The sequence below is a fragment of the Fragaria vesca genome, linkage group LG1 (genome assembly GCF_000184155.1).
Source record: "Fragaria vesca subsp. vesca linkage group LG1, FraVesHawaii_1.0, whole genome shotgun sequence".
NCBI lineage: Eukaryota > Viridiplantae > Streptophyta > Magnoliopsida > Rosales > Rosaceae > Fragaria > Fragaria vesca.
Genome location: NC_020491.1, coordinates 19,883,043 through 19,901,702, shown reverse-complemented (window position 1 = coordinate 19,901,702; position 18,660 = coordinate 19,883,043). Strand labels below are relative to the sequence as shown.

The following is an 18,660-nucleotide window of genomic DNA, read 5'->3' as shown; positions in this document are numbered from 1 at the left end:
GGATGGTTCTGGATCAGAATTGCAGTTTTGATAATAACTTACCCTCTCTAAATTAAGGTCCTCGATCACTGGAGTGAAATATAATGCCATATATAGTAACTTTAGAGAAATCAAAATATGAGATTAAAAAAAAAGTTTTCATTCATATTCAAGAAATAATGATTACATGAAGTTACAACAATACTACAATAGTAAAAGAAAAGAAAAAAAAATGCTCCTATTTCATCTATTAAACAAAGAAAAAATGCTGCAGGCATTTAGACTCCTCAAACAATTCCTTCCCCGCTTTGTTCCAGTTGTGTCTTCGAAGCTTCAGTTCTCTTCTTGTTCCATTGTGTGAAGCAGGTGTAGCATGCCAATCCTGCACCAAATAACAGCAACAAAGCTAGAACCCCTATGTAGGCATACTTCCACGGCTTTGGTGGTTCCAATATATCAAACCCTTTGAAGATGTTTACTTGGCCGAGGATGAGTAACGTGTAACCCAAGGCACGGTGGAACAGATCCCACAACCACCTATCTTTGTCTCCTTTTTCAGGGCGGAGATAAAACCCAACCATCCCCTGGACTATGCTTAGAAAGAGCAGGGTCCAGCCTATGCTTTTGTGACCTTTGTATTGGATCCCTGTAGATTCGGAGCCGAGTATAGATCCAGTTACGAAGCCAAAAACTGCAAAAGTAACACCCGATATTACGCATGTAAGGTGAACGGGGAACCATGCTGGATACATCTTGAAGTTCCGAGCCACGATCACTCCTACTGGCAATAGTACACCCCAACTAACGGTGTTTAGTACCGCATGGACGATTTTCATGGACACCATAGAGTGATGTGCACCCGTTGCTTCGACTTTGCCGGAAAGGAAATCCAAGGTGCCATAGGATTTAAGGTAAGGGCCGGACATCTTGTGCATACCTGGTGTATCACCATGCAGAGGCCCTTGTTGCCATAACTGGTTCACTGTTGTAACATTGTTAGGGAGCCCTAGGGTGGCAAAGATGGTGATGTCTTTGTTCTCGTGAACTGCGGACAAGGCGTAGACCGGGAAGGTGAGGTTCCCTTTCTCCAAGCGAGTGCCGTAGCTTTTTATAGGGGATGTGTACACGGCCATGGTTCCGTCTCTTCTTTGAAAAGAGACGAAGGCCTGCGAGCCAACCATACCCTTGGAGCTAGGGTTTATCGCCCATGCCACCCATCCTGAATCGCCAACTAGGGTTGCTCTGAACGCAAGGTCTACTGTTCCGTTGGATGGGAAATAGTTCCAGTAAATGGTGGAGTTTAGAACCGGTAGATCATTACATGCTGCAAAGGATTTGTGGTCAGGGAAGTGGTGGGTTGAGCAGGGTTGTGGAGTTGGGGTTGAGAATGAAGAAGTAACTAAAAGCGTGAGGAAGAAGAGCGACCGAACCAACTTAGCCATGCTGCAAAAAGAATTAAGGATTAAGCTTCGTGTTCAAGGCCGGGAGGTGAGATATTTGGAAACCATGCACTAGCCTCGCTATTTATAAGATCTCGTTCTTTAACCAAATGCAGTACGGATTTGGATTCCTTAATTATTTGAAGCATGGATCACCATATTCTAGTAGGTTTACCACTTCGTATTTTTGTTTTCTTTCTTTTTTTTTGATCTTTGGTCATGTCGTTCTTTAAAACGGACTAGAACTCCATAATTACTTGAAGCATGGAAAACCATATTCTAGTAGGTTTACCACTTCTTCTTTTTCTTTTTTTTGATCTTTGATAATAGAGAAATTTTAAATACACACCCCTAATCTCTTAATATACATCCCTATTATTTTATGTTTCTATTGAGATTTTATAGGTAAGCTAAATGACCAAAACATACATCTATTATTAAAAAAAAAATCGCGCTAGAAGTATTTTTTCCAACGTCTTCTACCCTAAAATTGTTGAAAGCACGTCTTCTCCCTTAACCCTAATTCTTCTCCACAATTCATTTGGGTTGTTTATTTATTTATTTATTTATTTGTATCCGTATTAGTTTTAGTTTGATCTTACAAATCATATTGTCAAATACTGCATCTTTATCAGCTTTAATTTGATCTTGTAGATCATATTGTTAAATACTGCATCTTTATCATGACATGTTTTATCGAATAATTAGTTATCTTTGTTTAATAGCTACTGTACTTCTACATAGACCTGTAAATGGACCGGATCTGGAGAGGATCAACCTAGATCTGGATCCGTAATAGAAATTTTGGATCCGGATCCAACCCGTTACCCGCCGGATCATTGATAACTCGATCAAAATCCGGATCCGGCGGGTTAATGGATACCTGACCCGTTAATCAGATCCGTTTATAATAATAAATATTTTCAAATGTTAGATAATAATTTCATAGTTTTATGATAAATTTTCATAAACCAGAAAAGTAACAATCAATTACCAAGATATGATTATAAATAAACTAACCCATTAACATATTGCTGAAAAGATTGAATAAATTTGTAAAAGGGAGATATGGCTCTCTTACCAGATCAATAGTTTGATAACCAAAGTGGAGCAGAGTTCTTTCTTTCATATAGAGTGAGAGACGTAATAACATCTGAGAGGAGATGAGATTGCTTTAATGAAGCACAACCTTCTAAGCTTTCTGGTAAACCAAACGATGGCTTTCCTCGATCATCAGCGTCTCGAATGATGGTAAGGTTTAATGTAGACGTTTAGGTTTTCCATAATTGTTATATTATTTAATATTTATCTGTAATATTATGTTTATAAAAATATTATTTAATTATTTTAAAACAGATCCGGGTCCTTAACTGATTGAATTAACCTCGATCCGTATCCAATCCGTTTAATAAACGGGCAAATGGATCCGGGTCTTTAATGGATCAACGGGTCAAATTTTCGATCCAAACCCGTTTAAAAACCACGGATCCGGAGCGGGTCCGGATCAAGATCCAGTTCATTTACAGGTCTACTTCTACAGTTGTACTAGCTTGTGAATTTTGAAAACTTGTATTGGTGATTTGGAGTTGGGATATAACAATAATCATCTGATTATAAATTGAACGATGATAGTAAAAATTAGACAAAATAATATGTAAAAAGAGGTACCAAATTGTAAATATATATTAATTATATTAAATAACAGAATATTTCATAAATTAAGGGCATTTTAGTCAGTTTGGAATGTGTATTAAGTATAATATATACTGAAATTAAAAATTTGATAAGTGATGTATTAAGTAAAGGATGTGTATTAAGATATTAGGAGTGTGTATTTAAAGTTTCTCTTGATCATAAACTCTTTATTTCTCGCTAAAAATAAAACCCCAATGTACGTGTATATACCTACTTTGACGTTTTTCTTCTCGTTTATGTAATCTTCACCTCTGGGATCATATTCAAATCCTAAATATCGGTGTAACAAGAACTTATTTGAATGGAAAGTTAGTTTAAAATATTGTCAAATCAGAGGTTTGATCCCCTACAATACAACAAGATCATAGTAAAAAGAAAAATCACATACATGCAGGAGCAGATCTAGAATGTAGTCCCTATAGTAAGGCTATCTAGTACGTACGTCGCATTTCTTAACATGATGCATATGCATGCTTTTCAAATTCAAGAAAATCAAGGCACAAACTGAGATCATATACAAAGGGAAACAATTGCAAAATCATAACAAGAAAACCAACTAACCAAGGATATGATCGAACATGTTACAGAATTATAGAGGCACAACCATAAGTTACAGGACTAATATAATTATAGAGGCACAACCATTGCGCTACACATTTTTGACCTCAAAAACCATTTGGAGAAATCGTGCCCCTACAATATAAAATTTAAAAGGCTTCTCTCACCGGAGGAAAGGCATGCTTCGACATTTGCGCCATATGGTAACATCAATATTAACCCGACCACAAGTGAAAAACTCGGATGGGATAAAAAGAAAAATTCTTGAAGGAGAGCCATTAACCACCTTCAGGCTTGGAGTGCTTGTTGTCACAGACCGAAACATGAGAGAACTTCCCTTGTTAGTGACAAGAAGTTCATAGTTGAAATCATCCATGAAGCTAGGTTGAATACAACTAACAGCCACAACATTTCCCAGAATTTCAATACAATTGTGGAGGACAAATAGTGTACCCCATTGCTTTTCTCGGACAAATAGTGTACCCCATTGCTTTTCTCGGAGGACAAGAAAGCTGTCATTCTTTTTAATTGTATTGCTAATTGGGAAACTGAAATCAAGGCCGCCAGAGTTTGTCGAATACAAATGATCATTACTGAAGTGTCGGTATAACTCCTTGGTTGAAGATACAAAATTGCAGCCTACACAAGGGCATGAGCAAGGCGAAAATATACACGTCTTCTCATGTTCATTCTTCTTGTTGTAAGTTACCAGAATATTGCAGCCATACTTCATATCTCGGCATGGAGTTGTACTTGATTCCAGAACTTTCTCGATGGCCCTGCAACGATAAGAGCGAATGTGGCAGGAACAAGAGGGGCACTTGTTTTTAATTTTGGTGCAGCACAAGGAGCAAGCTGTATGCCCATTTTGATCACACTGAAAGACAGGCACGGTCAAGGGTTCAAAGCAAATTGGGCAATCAAGAAACCCTGGATCATTTAAAGTTATCACAATATTAGAGCCTTCCCTGCTAGCTGAAGTCGAACTATGAGTACTCCTGTGGTCATTTTCAATCAAGATAAAATGTAGATGGAATCCTTGGTTGTAATTAGTGATATTTGTTTTCTTTTGGTAATAATTATTGATATTTGTACAAAGTATGGAGTTTGAATCTTCATTGCTCAATGAGAGAATACATTTCATTTAGTTCACTATGATCAAATTACCTATACACTGGACTTTTCAGATCAAACCTACAATAGATTGACTAATCGACTCAAATTGAGAACATGGGCTGAGAACCCTCTAAACTATGCTTTTCTGTGTTGTCTCTTCTATCATCATTCTGACCTTCTATATGCTTGTGTTGTCTCTTAATTCAGAAAATAAGAAAAAATATAACCTATATGCTTGTGTGGTCTCCTTGTTATATTGCAGCATCCTGATCAAGAATGGAATGTACTTCCTTTATTGATTCGGGTGGCGCCATGTCTCTTTCTTTCAATGAGTTCCTGCACAGTCTTTGCATTTCCGAGCCAAATATGTCATCCACGATCTGCATGACAGGTTAAACCAATTAAGAGGATTACAAGCTAGTAATTTAACAATGTACTTGATCAATATTGAAAAATCTGGAAGTTAACTCCAGAAGGAAAATTTGGTGAGCATTAGAGTTGTTCAAGTGAGGTTTCTTTTTACTAAATTATCAGATTTAGAAAAAATTTGGAAGCTCAATGACTGAAGTGTAACAACTTACAGAAACTGCAACACGGAGGCCTTTGTACCAGGATCTGCTCCTCCTATCTTCCAAGAGACGCAGGACATCCTGTCCTGTCCTATCCCAAAATTCGTGGCAGATTTCTACGCAAACAGTAGGATTGGCGACAGTACTGAGATTATCTATTTCCTTTTGCAAAAGATCCTCTAAAGGTTGCATTCTAATTCGGACCTCTGATTCCACTTCCTTCGAGTCTCGCATAATGTTCTTCAACTTTGTTGCTGCCTGGACTCTAGCCTGTAAAAAACATATATTACTACTCATCAACATCTGTCTTTAATCATTAAGGTAATAAAATTTATTAATAATGGATAGTTTGGCAGTGTTTAACACTTAATATTAAGAAGTGCAGATGCAACTTTCACTCACATTCTTTGCAAGCTTCTCCACAATTGCTCGTCGGTAATTCCTGTATTTGGTTCTCAGGAGTACAGTTGCATCATTGAGATGTTCTCCCCTGGTGTATCCATCATCAGCTACACAAGGAAGCCAAGACTCGAACTTGGCTTCTATGTTGGGCCACATGACATCTATCATGCATTTCATGGAGTTGAAAACTATTCCTACCTGATTAAAAAAAAAACGGGGAGACATATCAATGATTCAGCCAATAAAGAGGATGATCAAATTTCATATACCATTCATATCCAAAAGAAGGTTACCTCAGCTGGGACAGAATAAGTCTCAATGGTTTGGTTGGATAACTTTTTGAGATACTTGTTGCCTAGTACTTTGTTTCTCAGATTGTCCTTCAGTGGTGATAAAACATTAGAATAGCGTCTTTCCAAAGTTTTAGCAACTGCATTCTCAACATCTGCAATAGCCTTTACACAAATAACATCTAGGAATTAGTCATTGTAATTTTAGGTTCAGAGAATAAAACAGAAAAAAGAAGGCTAGAAAATTACTGAAAGAAGAAAGACTTGAAAAGAGAATTGCACATACAATCTCCAAAGCAGATGTATACATCGGCAAGTGAGAACTGATGATCTCATATTCATGGAGCGTGTCCATCAGCTGGTTGTAAGTGGCATGAATAAACGGAGTTGTCTCATTCTGTGTTTCTTTCTCAGACCAGTTTTCCTGTAATAGATGATTATTGTAAGCAAGTGATACCAGGAAGCTGTTTGCTTCTGATTGTATCCTTGTAAGCTATAAATAAACATATAGTAGGAAGTTTGGTTGAAGACCTGTGCGATGCTGTAAATAGATATATACCTTATCTTGTTTGCACCTGTCAAGCAAAGCTTGATGCTTGTTTTCAATCCATGAAACTATATGCGAGTGAAACAATTCTTTAGCATTAACTCCACCATCTACAGGACTGCAAACAGAGTTCTTAATGAGAACATATACAAACAAAAGGCAATGTAATAAAAATACAGATTACAATTTGAGAAAAAAACATTTACTTGATGTTCCACAAGGACAGATCTCTCTGAAATTCGGCTGTTGCAATAATAAGTTCTGCAACTGGAGGTGATAGGCCTGAAGGAGGACATGCAACAAGGAAAGCATGCAATCTACTGCAGAGCTCAACGTTGTATATGGATGAAGAAATATTTGGAAGGTCTAGAAAACTGCACAAAAATCAAGCGTGAGGTGTGTACAGTTAATCTACAGTCATCAGGTCTAGAAGGCTATTAACATATGGATGGATACCTTGGGAGGATGTTCTGGTTCTGGATTCTTAAATCAGTGAGAATTTCATTTCTGATACTCGAGACCAGAGAATTCATCCTCTGATAAGAAGTGACGGAATCATTCTGTGTGCCATCATTACTGCTTAGAATGAGGTTATCTGTCTCCACAAAGTGCATTCTTAATCTCTTCTTTGCAGCAACACGAAAATATCTGCAGAGTTTCATTTGCGCCTCAGGACTCAACAAAAAATCATGCAGAAGGGAGTATAGCTGGAATGCAGGTCCCAAAGCTGGTGCCGCCAACCCACTGGCAGGTTTAGGAATATTCATCATCCCTGAAGGCGAATCTTCTTCAAGTGACTTGTAATTCTCGAAAACCAAAGCAAGAGTCTGGTTTACTTGATCCAAAATCTTCACCAGCATATGATTCTGGAAGTTTTATAATTGGAAAAAGATGAATACAAATTGAAGCAAAATGTCACATTGCAAAATTGGAACATATATTAAACTAAGTAATAATGGTATACACAGATACCACCTAGAATAAATACATCATTGGTTTCATCACTCTAATACCATGACAAAAACTGAAAAGAAGAATTATCAAGATGTATTCTCATACCTCCAATGGACTAAGCTGATTTGTGATATTTCCCTTCATTATCAGTATATCAGATAGCATATCATGTACTACGGTTAGACAGTCATTGGTTGGTGTTGCCACATCCATAATGAAGGAAAGGTGCCTGCAAAAAGAATAGATATTACAAATTTACAATGGCTCCTTGATGATCCCAAACAATGTAAATCCAGTTTGGCATAACAAGTTAAAAAAACAGTTTCCATTTTAACATATTTCACTACCTTAATTTTGTGTATGCCTTGGATATTCCAAAGTAAGATGCGAATTCAGTCAGTAACCAATTCCAAGGGCCATCTATCAAGAAGCTTCTTTGCTGACAATGTTGAAATTTGACTGCAGCTACGAAGACATAGTCATATGCCGCAGTTTCTGCAATGGAGCCAAACTGTACACAGGAAGGAATGAAAAAAAGTATAATAAATATCAATTTCCTAGAAAATATTTGATTACCGTTAATACAATAAGTTGTCATATACATACCTTAACATGATGATTGTCATCTGGATTTGTGGAATACTCCATGCACAACTGAATTCTGCCTACAGGTTCAAGCTCTAGATCGGTATATATAGGCCACCATCGTAACTTGTCACCCTGGATTTAACATAAAGAATAAATCTCTTTAACATAACTATCAACCATAGTTATCAATGCAAGGGAATTCGCTGAATTCTAAAAAACATACAGGCTTATCAGCAATAGCAGACACTTGAGCTCGGGCATGACCACAATGCTGTCGTTTGGAATCTTGAACTGCTATGATTAAATCATCACCAAGGCTATCTGGAAAACTGTATTAACGCAGGTACTCAGTTAGAACTCTTCATGGACCAAATAAAAGGAAAAGGCAAACCCAAAAGGATTAGGCAAGCAAAAGAGTACAGACAAGAAATGAGTTTCGCCAGATCCTGGTTGCATTTGAACTGCATCCTCTTCAGGTGAGCTTCTCAATCTCAACAAGCAAGAATATGTTTCTGACAAAGACGAGGTCAATTTGTATTAAGATACTACATAAAAGGAAAGAAATCCAGCCACCGCAGGAAAAGGTGTAAACTAATTTAGTCTTCTGTCCTCGGAATGTATTAAAACATTTAGAGATACATACCATGTGATGATAAGGATGGATTGCACAAAGTACTTGCCGCAGCTTTAAGGAGCCGGGGTACCTTTACAACACGTTTAGTTTTAGTCTGCACATAATCCAAACTCCGATGGAAGGAACCTCTTGCAGGAGCACAGGGTGGTAAATAATTCTTCCATACAGATTTTAGCCAGGGATATACACTGGACCTTAAATTGGAGACATGTCTACCAATTGAGTCTTTGTTAATCTTTGGTTGTTTTAGAGATGAAAGACTGCAGCTGGAAGGTGATTCATCCAAACCCATCATTACTTTGCGAACTGCGTAATGATGAAACTTAATAAGATGATGAAGACCCTGACATATTGGCAGTAAAATAAATTAAAATGTGAAAACGGAGCCAAGTACTTCACCTTGCAATTTTATTTTTCCAGAAGTTTTCACAGGATTTGTAGCAGCTGTTTCACTTGAGAGCTCCGAAGACCCTTTTGCCAAAAGTTCAGCTTCTGATTGTAATAATACATTCTGTAGGCTGAAATATTAGGTGTGAGTTGAGGAATATCACAAGGCAGAAAATATAAGATACCCCATTCTCATATAGTACCCCATTTCTAGTAACTACTATAGACATTCACCTAAGCCCTACCTCCACACCCCTCACTACTCGTATGCTAATGCATTATCAAGAGAAAACATTTTGTTAGGAAAAAATGAACAGGAAACAAGGAATCTTACTCACCCAAATGCGTCACGCAACAGTGCACATTCATTCTCAAGGAAACAATGAACTTCAGTGGAATAGTGGTTTGCCCATGCATGAAGGCAGAGCCTAACACATGCTTCATAAGAAATTGCAGCACCCCATGTGCCTAGCTCTCTGGATACATGGCATGAAAAAAGTTAATACTATCTTCAAATAAGCATTTGCCGAAAAAAAAAAAATTCAAATTTTGGTAATTTAAGAGATTAACCCCTCAATTGCTTTAACTACTTCCTTTTTCAAGTTTGTCAAACTAGTTGTTACAGTTGCAACTAGCTGAACTATACCTCCAATGGGATGAATATATCTACAGCACTATGCTCAATAATTAAACATCACATAAACTTCTAAAAATCTTCCCTATATTTCACACAGCAAAGACACAAGTTATAACCCTTTTTACTCTAAGGGGTCAAGCACTACTCAAGGGAAGTTCAAGTACTGGTTAAGTGCAATATTCTGAAACTCTTTTTTTTTTGTCAGAATTATTCTGAAACTCTACAAAATACCATATATGGACAAGTTCTGGAATGAACTAGCGGTTCAGCTTCCTAACTAAACTAACCTTGCATTACATACTGAGAGATGAACCATGGAAGGAACTGGATGTGCATTAACGTCTACACCAGCATGAGTCCTGCAATCCTAAATAATTAGTTTCCCCACAGTAGCACAATAAAGTTACAAAAGAATCATACAAATAAACGCAAACCTGACAGGATATTTGGGTGACTGAGAAATTTCATTAGTATTGAGAACTGTACTGCTGCCTGAACATTCACTTATTTCGGTTTCTTTTGTAACGGAAGTGTTTAGGGACGCAGTCAAACTCGATGTGTGAATTGTTTCATGTGCACCAAGACTTGGACTTTGCTCCACAACATATTCATTAATCTCCAAAGAAGAGTTGACTGACAATGGGGGAGCACTAGGAACACAAGCATGATTCACTTGCGATTTAAGGGCTCCCTCCATGCTTTTATCGGGACATAAATTGTGTGCAGTTTCGTCATCCAAGGGGAGCGGTGCAACAGAGTTGAGTTTGACATCAGGGGCAGATTGGTGTTCAAGCTTCTGTACATTACAGTGGAAACTAAAGTTAAAAGAACCTCAAAGCATGAAACTTGAGCACAAAAACTTAAAAATGTTACATTGTTATTACCTCTGCCACCCCTTTCAAGCCATCAGTGACAAACCTTTTGGCCAAACCCTCAATGAAGGCGGCCATCAATGATCAAGAAAACTTCTCTTAATCTCGTTGAGTATTTCTAACCCTTCCTAGCCCTCAAAGAAATAAAAGAACAGCAAAGGAAGTTACTAAAGACACTAGGAGACCTCAGATTTATAGGGTCAATGAAAGAGAAAGAAGCATCAACCAAGATCTTTTGTAATCGTTTGAGGATATCTACACTTCTAATGAAAAAACATTTGTACAAAATTGGGTTTCAAGGAGAATTAGGATTTAGAAAGAGAAACAACTTACACATCAGAGTCAAACACAATATTCCAGAATAGTCTCAGTAAATCTCTTTTTATTTCATTTCTCATTCTCAAATCGTTTTCAGAAAACCTTCCAGATTTCTCTCCATCTACAAGAAAAATAAACAAAATAATTAACACTTTGTAGTAAATGGGTTTCAATCTATCTAAAAAGGAAAAAAAAAAAAAATTACCGGTGAAATATAAGGAAAGTAGGGTTTAAGGAGACGTGCGCAATAAGTATTCGGATTAATGTGGCAAATGTCTCTCATAACGGTCGGGATTCTTCTTTCTTTGCAGTTTTGTCTCCCAACTGGTTTGACCAAAATTATGAAACTCGATCCGTCTCTGTTTTAACTTGTGCATGTCTCATCTCTGGGACAGACCAAGTAAAACTGAGAGGATCCTACTAGTTTATTGTGTAATTGCGTATGATGAAGCTAGTGATCCATTCTCCTAGTTAGGAATAGAAAACAATGAATTGAACTTTTCACAATTACCGTAGAAAGAGACCAGTTATTTATTTATTTTGTTTTCAGATCAAGATTATATTTATTTGTTTTGTTTTCAGAAATAAATCGAGTGATATGGTGACTTATTTTGTGTAGTAGGATTTTACTTCCTTCAGAGTTTGATCCTGCTAATCCTACAGAATCTTTAGTTATCAAAACACAATGTTTCAGGATTTTAATATACTAGGCAAGTAGCCAATCCATAGCCTTATGCTTTAACGTACTGGAGAACAAATTTTGCATATCCTAGTATGATATCACTCTATCCAAATGATGCCCACGTTTCTCAGATTATTGATAACTTCAGGATCCGGAAAGCAAACTGCATGCTGCGTCTCAAAATTGATGCTCCCTGGTAGCCGAAATGGAAACTAACACAACTGTTGGATCCATATCTAGGTTAACAGGGTAGGGCTAAATTCTGGTAAAAGGGAAGTCTCAGAGGGCAGAACAACAAAGGAATATTTACTTTATTTTACTTTTTTCTGGCCTGAAGAAACAAGGATATTCAAGGTCAATATCTAAGCTTTCTATAACGAAAGAGCAACACATATATCACCTATAGTTGAGACCAAACGAAAGCTCTACATTGATCACTTTGCACAACAGCAAAAAGGACCTAATTATCAGTCATCATTTGAACCAAGAACCTGCTGCTTTAGAACTTGGACTTTAGCAACCAACTCCTCTCTGTTTTTCTGCAACAAATTTGTCATCTTTAAGTATGCTTAGACATGGTCAATCAGTTAAGAATTTCTAAAGCAAGCAAACTAAAAGTACCTTGAATATCAGATACCGACTGCTAAACCATATTGTGTATCCAAGACCCACAACTTCCAGCAACTTGGGGAACTGATGTCATATGATGAGCATCATCAGTATACCAGAAAAAGGGCAGTACTTACAATTGTAAATCAATAGACAGACATAAAAACGACTAGGGTAACGCACCAATGGAATAGAATCAATAGCACCTATGATTGCTGATGCTAACCACAGGGTAACCAAGGCACCACCACCGTATAGTAGAAAGACATATGAATCATCATTGTCCAACTGCAATCAGTCAATGAGAAAGTCATCAATAAGCAGCTGGAAAGGTACGAAGCTGGACAAACTTGGATAATCATTGTAAAATTTTGAGATAAATGACACAAAAGTTATTCAATTAGACGGACAGAATGAAGAATGATATATAAGCTTCACCAAAAGAAAATACAGCAATCATGATAAAGGATGTAAAATGGAGGCCTGACAGCAATTTAGGATCATATCATGACTGTTATTGTAACACTGTACTTCTCAGACTAAAGGATGCAGTGCAACTGCACATGTATAGTAACCTAAAGAAGGTACAAGAAAAGGTATAGGGAACTACAAAACAGCATATAACTGACACTATGTAAATGATGAAAATACGAACTGATGAAAATAAGAACACTAAGTATAGTCTTTAAGAGGCTACAACTCGAAAAACATTTCATCAAACAAAAGTTAAAACAACGAGTTGCTCAGGTAACCGCTCAGATCGACATATATGTCGGACTTCCATTGAGCATTCGAGGAACACACTCAAAAGTTACTGAATCATCATTGCAAACAAGTTGGTTGTTCTACACTTTCACAATATTTTTTGTAAGAATTTGAACAAAAGAAAAGATGTGGTTGGGCTAACGAAAAATAAAAAACACATCCTTAATCAAACCAAATGTAAACACCAAGTTGCTCAGCTAACCGCTCAGATCGACATGATTGTCGGACTTCCATTGAGCATTCGTAAACACTCTCAATAGTTACTGAATCATCATTGCAACCAAGTTGGTTGTTCTACACTTCTGCTATATTGTTTGTAAGTATATAAACAAAAGAAAAGATGTGGTTGGGCTAAAGAAAACACGGGCTAAATAAAACACACATCCATCATCAAACCAAATCTAAAACACCAAGTTGCTCAGCTAACCGCTCAGATCGACATGATTGTCAGACTTCCATTGAGCATTCGTGAACACTCTCAATAGCTACTGAATCATCATTGCAACCAAGTTTGTAGGTCTACTATATTGTTATAAGAATATAAACAAAATAAAAAAGGCGGTTGAGCCAAAGGAAATAAAAAAACAAATCTTTCATCAAATCGAATCTAAAACACCAAGTTGCTCAGCTAACCGCTCAGATCGACATGATTGTCGGACTTCCATTGAGCATACGTGTACACTCTCAATAGTTACTGAATCATCATTGCAACCAGGTCATAGTTGTACAGCATTCTTTGCAAGAATTTTAACAAAAACAAAATTAAATGAATATAGCAAGCCAACAAAACACAACTACAAAAATCTTTCCCCAAACCAAATTTAAAAACTGTTGCGCAGGTAACCGCTCAGATTAACATGATTGTCAGACTTCCATAGAGAACTCTTAGACACTCTCAAGTATTTTCTGAATCATCATTGCAACCGAATACTCATTCTACTAAAAATTCGGTTTTAGACAAAACCAAATGATAAAAGTTCGTTAAGTTGAAAACATCATTATACAACATAGTTACATGCTTGACCACAAAGAAGCCAAACTATTGGATAAGCAACACAACAATTCTTTAAATTTATAACTCTGGGAACATAATTGATAATACCTACCAATCTACCACTAAAAATCACAACCACTGGTTAATAAGATATAATGATATGAAAAAGCTGTAGAGCTGTACATTACCTTTAAGTTAAAGTTCTCCAACAACTCAGATATCTGTGACTGACCTTCACTGCCATTCACAATCAGGTCCTCTGGTGGTGCTTCCTCTACCACAGCTTGACCGTAAGGCTTCTTTTCCGGCTGCGGAACATCATAAGTAGATACCACCCCATCTGGCTCTTCACCAGAATAAGCTTTTGCCCCACTTTCTTCGGAAGATGTAGCTCGAATCGAAAGCAATCCTGAAACACAGACGCATACACATTAACAGCCTGTCATTCATAAGAAACAAAAATACAAAACAAACCCAACCGCAAATGAAACTAACCCAAATAACTGTTTAAACATAACAAATCGAAATCAAAACCAAACAAGAAATGAAGACCCAATAAGCTAGTAGTCTCCATCAGACTTAACATTAAACAATACAACCCACAAAACCCAAGTTGCAGAAACTGATAATTTCAAAAGGGTTCGTTTGGATTAGATAACAAATTGCAAATAGGAGGAGGAACGTACGAGAGCGAAGCCTGAGAGAGTGGGCGAATAGGAGGGATGGTTTTGAGCGGAGGTGGGTTTTAGGGTTTGGGATGAGGAGATTGGGGAGAGGTTGAAACGTGGTGGTACAGAGCTCCATCATTTCCAGGAGGCTGATGGTTTTGGGTTACTGAGACTGAGAGTTGGGTGTGAAGTGTGATGCCACCGCTCTGTTATATATATTGAGATCTCAGTTCGCTAGGGTTTTTTGGGGTTTATAGAAAAGGCAGTTCGGATTTACACCGATTTAGAGCTGAGGATATTTATCTCATGTTTTTACTTTTTACTTACTTTTGATGGTAAATTTTTTTGGGTACTGAGAATACTTTTAAGTACGTGGTTTAGAGTTCGAGCACCAAAAGTTTGAGTCGCCATTAGACTTTCTATTTTAGAGTTCGAAATCCAAAAGTCTACTTTCAATTTATATAGTTCACTGAAGTCTTAGTCTTAAGAATGAAGCACATAAGTAACCAATCTAATGTTCAATCGACACTATTAATCGAAGATGAAGATCGAGAACCTAGGATTAGAAGCTAAACACAAAATCCTCAATATTGAAAGAAGTTTTATCCAATGGGACAAAAATTATCAAATGCCAAAACTCAATCACTTCACTCGAGTACATAGAATGCAAAATATTATGCTAGTAAAACACCAAACAAACAACTAAAACTTTACTCAAAAGCCCACTGATTCTCACGACGAACCTCCTCCTCTTCCTCCTTGGTGTAGTCATTCTTGATATGGAAGATTGTTCTTATTTCCTCGGGGGTCTTCCCCCTCATCATGCCCGCAACATGTGCGCACGTCGCGTCCAACAAGCCCTTGATGTTCAAGTAATTCGCTGTCATAATCATATCAAATAGCACATTCTGGTCTGCCTCCAACTCCTTCACGAATCCTCATCCCATGTCTTGAGTGCATCATCCTCGTTGCTGCTCAGGCCAAAGTTGCTACTTGCCTGCTGTCCTTTGCAACGGCTCCGACGTGCTTTTTGCAGTACTCGATGACCTTGGTCAGGATTTTTCCACTGACGTTCGGGAGAGAAATGCCTCTCTCGACGCAGTCGTCCTCGATCATGTGCTTGATCGTCTGCGACTGCAACGCCACTGCTTCCTCCACCTCGAAGGCCTCGCCATCAGAGCTCCTGAGGGTAAACATCTTCTTAGTATTCTCTTCAAGTGCGGTGAAAGTCGACATGGTTAGGGTTTTGGCTAGAAATACAACTCGAGAGAAATATTTAAGGTTATGAAGGGTGAGGGGAAAAGACACCTTATTTATATACAGTAGTTGTACACTTTACGTCGGTTTAGATTCATATTGTAAATCTTATAAAAATAATATAAAAAAAAGGAGTCCTATTGTAAATCTTATTAAAAAAAAATTTCTTATTTTAAATAAGATGATAGGAACCCAAATGACTATAGGATCACCAAAAAAGAAAAGAGTTTCTTTGCTATTTTTTGTTTGTTCCAAGAGCTTCTTTGCTACTTCCATTGTACATTTTCGAATTTAAGGTCATCTTTAATTATGGGATGACCTTAAATGGTTCGTAGACTACTCATTTTGGTTACAAAAAGTTTAAGAGCTTGGTTACGCTACATCATTACCGTTAAGACAAACTTGTAATATTAAATAAGGTGGACACAAAGAAGACATTGATTTATATAAGGGGTTGATGCATGTCTTCTTTATTTTTTTAAAAACAAAAAAGCAGATCGATGCATGCATGAGGTTGATGACGTTGGGTGATAGTGGTAATGTGTTTCAACCCTAAACCACAAAATCTGTTTGGACAGTCAATCCCAATCAAATATAGAATTTATACTTTTTCAATTTCAATCGATCAAATTTAAATTATACACTATATAATTCCTTACAATCATTGACTGGTAGTCTCAAGGAAGAAAATTTCGGTGATTACGGAAATTTTGACCCTCCAAAATATAGAAATTTCAACGAAAATTTCAGGGAAATATCGATTGCAGTAAAAAAAATGAGAAAATTGACGGAAATTTGAAGAAAAACAAGAAATTTTTAAACCAAAATTTAAGAGATGTTTGTTTTCTATATTATGTACTATATTTGAAATGAAAACCTTGAATAAACATTGATCTGTAGGAAGTTGTAGTCAGTTAAGGTGAAAAAGTTAGTGCTGAACCGTGATTACAATCGAGAGGTTTTGTAGGAATTTTTTTTAAAAGGTAGTTATAAACATTTGACCTGCATATATATTAATAAGAAATTAAGAAATGTAGGTAAAAAAGTTAGTTGTAAATTTAGATATTTATCTAATTTTTACTTTTCAGATTCGGAAAGAAGCCAATATATATTGTAAAGATACTAAGATAAAAAGTTAGATGGTTGGTTAAGGTGTTAGACTTGTATTAACCCAAACAAGGTTCAAATCCCCTTAGGTGCAAAATTGAACATTTTGCTTCAATTTTACTCCATGGAAGGAGGACACGTGGATAAGCAAAGGCTGCAAAGGCAAGAGCAAGAGTGAACCACGTGCAAGCTAAAGCCCAAAGCCCCCCAAAGCCAGTAAAAAATTTCAGTATTTCAAAAGTTTCGTGAAATATTAGGAAATATTGAGAGTTTTGGACGAGAAATGCTTGGAAGGGAAAAGATATATCGTTGAGTGAGAAAAACGAAAATTTCAGCGATATTTCACCGAAATTATTGATCTTTTACTCCTTGGGTTGTCTAGTACATAGACCTTGTTCACCTTATTTTTAATGTATGATAGTGTCTATATAGTGACTGTCACGCTCCAATTTTCGAATGAAAAATTTTCAAAAATTTGGGCATGATATAACACAAAATCTTAAAATTCCAAAACTTGCTCAAACAACTTCCAAACTAAAAACAAATACTGGAATTGTAAACATCAACAAACTCATCAACTGAGTTAAACATTACATCATTACATCTCCCTAATTACAACAACTTCAAAAGTCTAGTAATAAAAAGTCGCTCACATGAGCTTAAAAACAACCGCCATGATATACAAAAAAAGTACATCGCCTAAAACCCAGCTCCTAAACCACTGCCTCAACCCTGCTGATCAACACTTGCATGTCTAACCCCTACACCATAAATTGGTGCACCGGGTTGTCAACAACAAACCCAGTAAGCTTAAAAAGCTCGTATGAGTAACTCTCAAAATAAAACTCAACAATTCCAACATCACATAAGATAACATTGGAAATTCCTGCATTAATAACTTAGTTCAGGAATCACCTAAAAGCAATAGAATTTAAAAGAAATAATTAAGAGAACACAACAATTCAAAATCACTAAGAAAAAATTAAAGAATCTCCTGCATTAAACATAGTTCAGGAGATACTTAAAATAAGGAATTTAAATGACAACATATGAGAACATCACACAATCATTTCTCAACCCTTACTTATGAGTTCGTCAACGCATAGTCATCCCTCATAAGTAACTAGACAAACACGTACTCATGGGTTCGTCAACACATAGTTATCTCCCATGAAGTACCAACAAACTAGAGCTTTATACTGACAGTAACCAATTACCCGGCCAAGGCTTGGTTCCCGGTCCACCACGAAGGCTCCTAATTTAATGCACACAATCACCACTAAAGCACACATCCACAACTAATGTACACAATCACCACTAAGGCACCATTCCACAACGAATGCACACAATCACCACTAAAACACCATTCACAACTAATGCACACAATCATTACTAAGGCACCAATAATCACAATGAATACACACAATCACCACTAAGGCACACATCCACAATTAATACACAAATAACCACATCAATAGAACCAGACAAGCGACACCTCATTATAATATAACTTTTCACAAAGAGATATACACATATAGGTTTTCTCACAAGAATAATCAACCAAGAACTAAAGATATTATAGTCACTAGAACC

General features: G+C 36.8%; 3 protein-coding genes and 1 pseudogene across 3 annotated transcripts; all 4 read right to left on the bottom strand.

Moving 5' to 3' along the window:
• Window positions 1-266: 266 nt before the first annotated feature.
• Window positions 267-1,421, bottom strand: LOC101309402. Its single transcript, XM_004289476.1, has one exon. It carries the CDS (start codon window positions 1,419-1,421, stop codon window positions 267-269), a length of 1,155 nt encoding a protein of 384 aa, XP_004289524.1.
• Window positions 1,422-5,038: 3,617 nt separating this feature from the next.
• Window positions 5,039-10,745, bottom strand: LOC101309103. Its single transcript, XM_004289475.1, has 16 exons — window positions 10,680-10,745; window positions 10,230-10,591; window positions 9,729-9,824; window positions 9,497-9,634; window positions 8,361-8,466; window positions 8,156-8,269; window positions 7,897-8,060; window positions 7,655-7,778; window positions 7,052-7,461; window positions 6,802-6,969; window positions 6,608-6,713; window positions 6,335-6,472; window positions 6,052-6,213; window positions 5,759-5,956; window positions 5,369-5,626; window positions 5,039-5,167 (listed from the first exon to the last, which is right to left on the bottom strand). The coding sequence occupies exons 1-16, from the start codon at window positions 10,743-10,745 to the stop codon at window positions 5,039-5,041; spliced, it is 2,739 nt and encodes a 912-aa protein (XP_004289523.1).
• Window positions 10,746-11,679: 934 nt separating this feature from the next.
• LOC101297776 lies at window positions 11,680-14,931 on the bottom strand. Its single transcript, XM_004288460.1, has 5 exons — window positions 14,722-14,931; window positions 14,224-14,444; window positions 12,460-12,564; window positions 12,289-12,360; window positions 11,680-12,206 (listed from the first exon to the last, which is right to left on the bottom strand). Exons 1-5 carry the CDS (start codon window positions 14,840-14,842, stop codon window positions 12,135-12,137), a joined length of 591 nt encoding a protein of 196 aa, XP_004288508.1. The 5' UTR covers window positions 14,843-14,931; the 3' UTR covers window positions 11,680-12,134.
• A 482-nt stretch (window positions 14,932-15,413) lies between these two features.
• LOC101308818 lies at window positions 15,414-15,939 on the bottom strand (annotated as a pseudogene).
• Window positions 15,940-18,660: the final 2,721 nt, after the last annotated feature.

What these genes read in the sequence shown, in the direction of transcription:
- LOC101309402 (XM_004289476.1), bottom strand. Translation starts at nt 1,421, where the DNA reads ATGGCTAAGTTGGTTCGGTCGCTCTTCTTCCTCACGCTTTTAGTTACT.
- LOC101309103 (XM_004289475.1), bottom strand. Translation starts at nt 10,745, where the DNA reads ATGGCCGCCTTCATTGAGGGTTTGGCCAAAAGGTTTGTCACTGATGGC. An exon ending in AAGGCATACACAAAATTAAG is followed by an intron (nt 7,779 to 7,896) that starts GTAGTGAAATAT and finishes TTCTTTTTGCAG; the next exon opens with GCACCTTTCCTTCATTATGG. An exon ending in AACCAGAACATCCTCCCAAG is followed by an intron (nt 6,970 to 7,051) that starts GTATCCATCCAT and finishes ATTTTTGTGCAG; the next exon opens with TTTTCTAGACCTTCCAAATA.
- LOC101297776 (XM_004288460.1), bottom strand. Translation starts at nt 14,842, where the DNA reads ATGATGGAGCTCTGTACCACCACGTTTCAACCTCTCCCCAATCTCCTC. An exon ending in CTCTCTCAGGCTTCGCTCTC is followed by an intron (nt 14,445 to 14,721) that starts GTACGTTCCTCC and finishes TCTGTGTTTCAG; the next exon opens with GATTGCTTTCGATTCGAGCT. An exon ending in GTCGGTATCTGATATTCAAG is followed by an intron (nt 12,207 to 12,288) that starts GTACTTTTAGTT and finishes AATTTGTTGCAG; the next exon opens with AAAAACAGAGAGGAGTTGGT.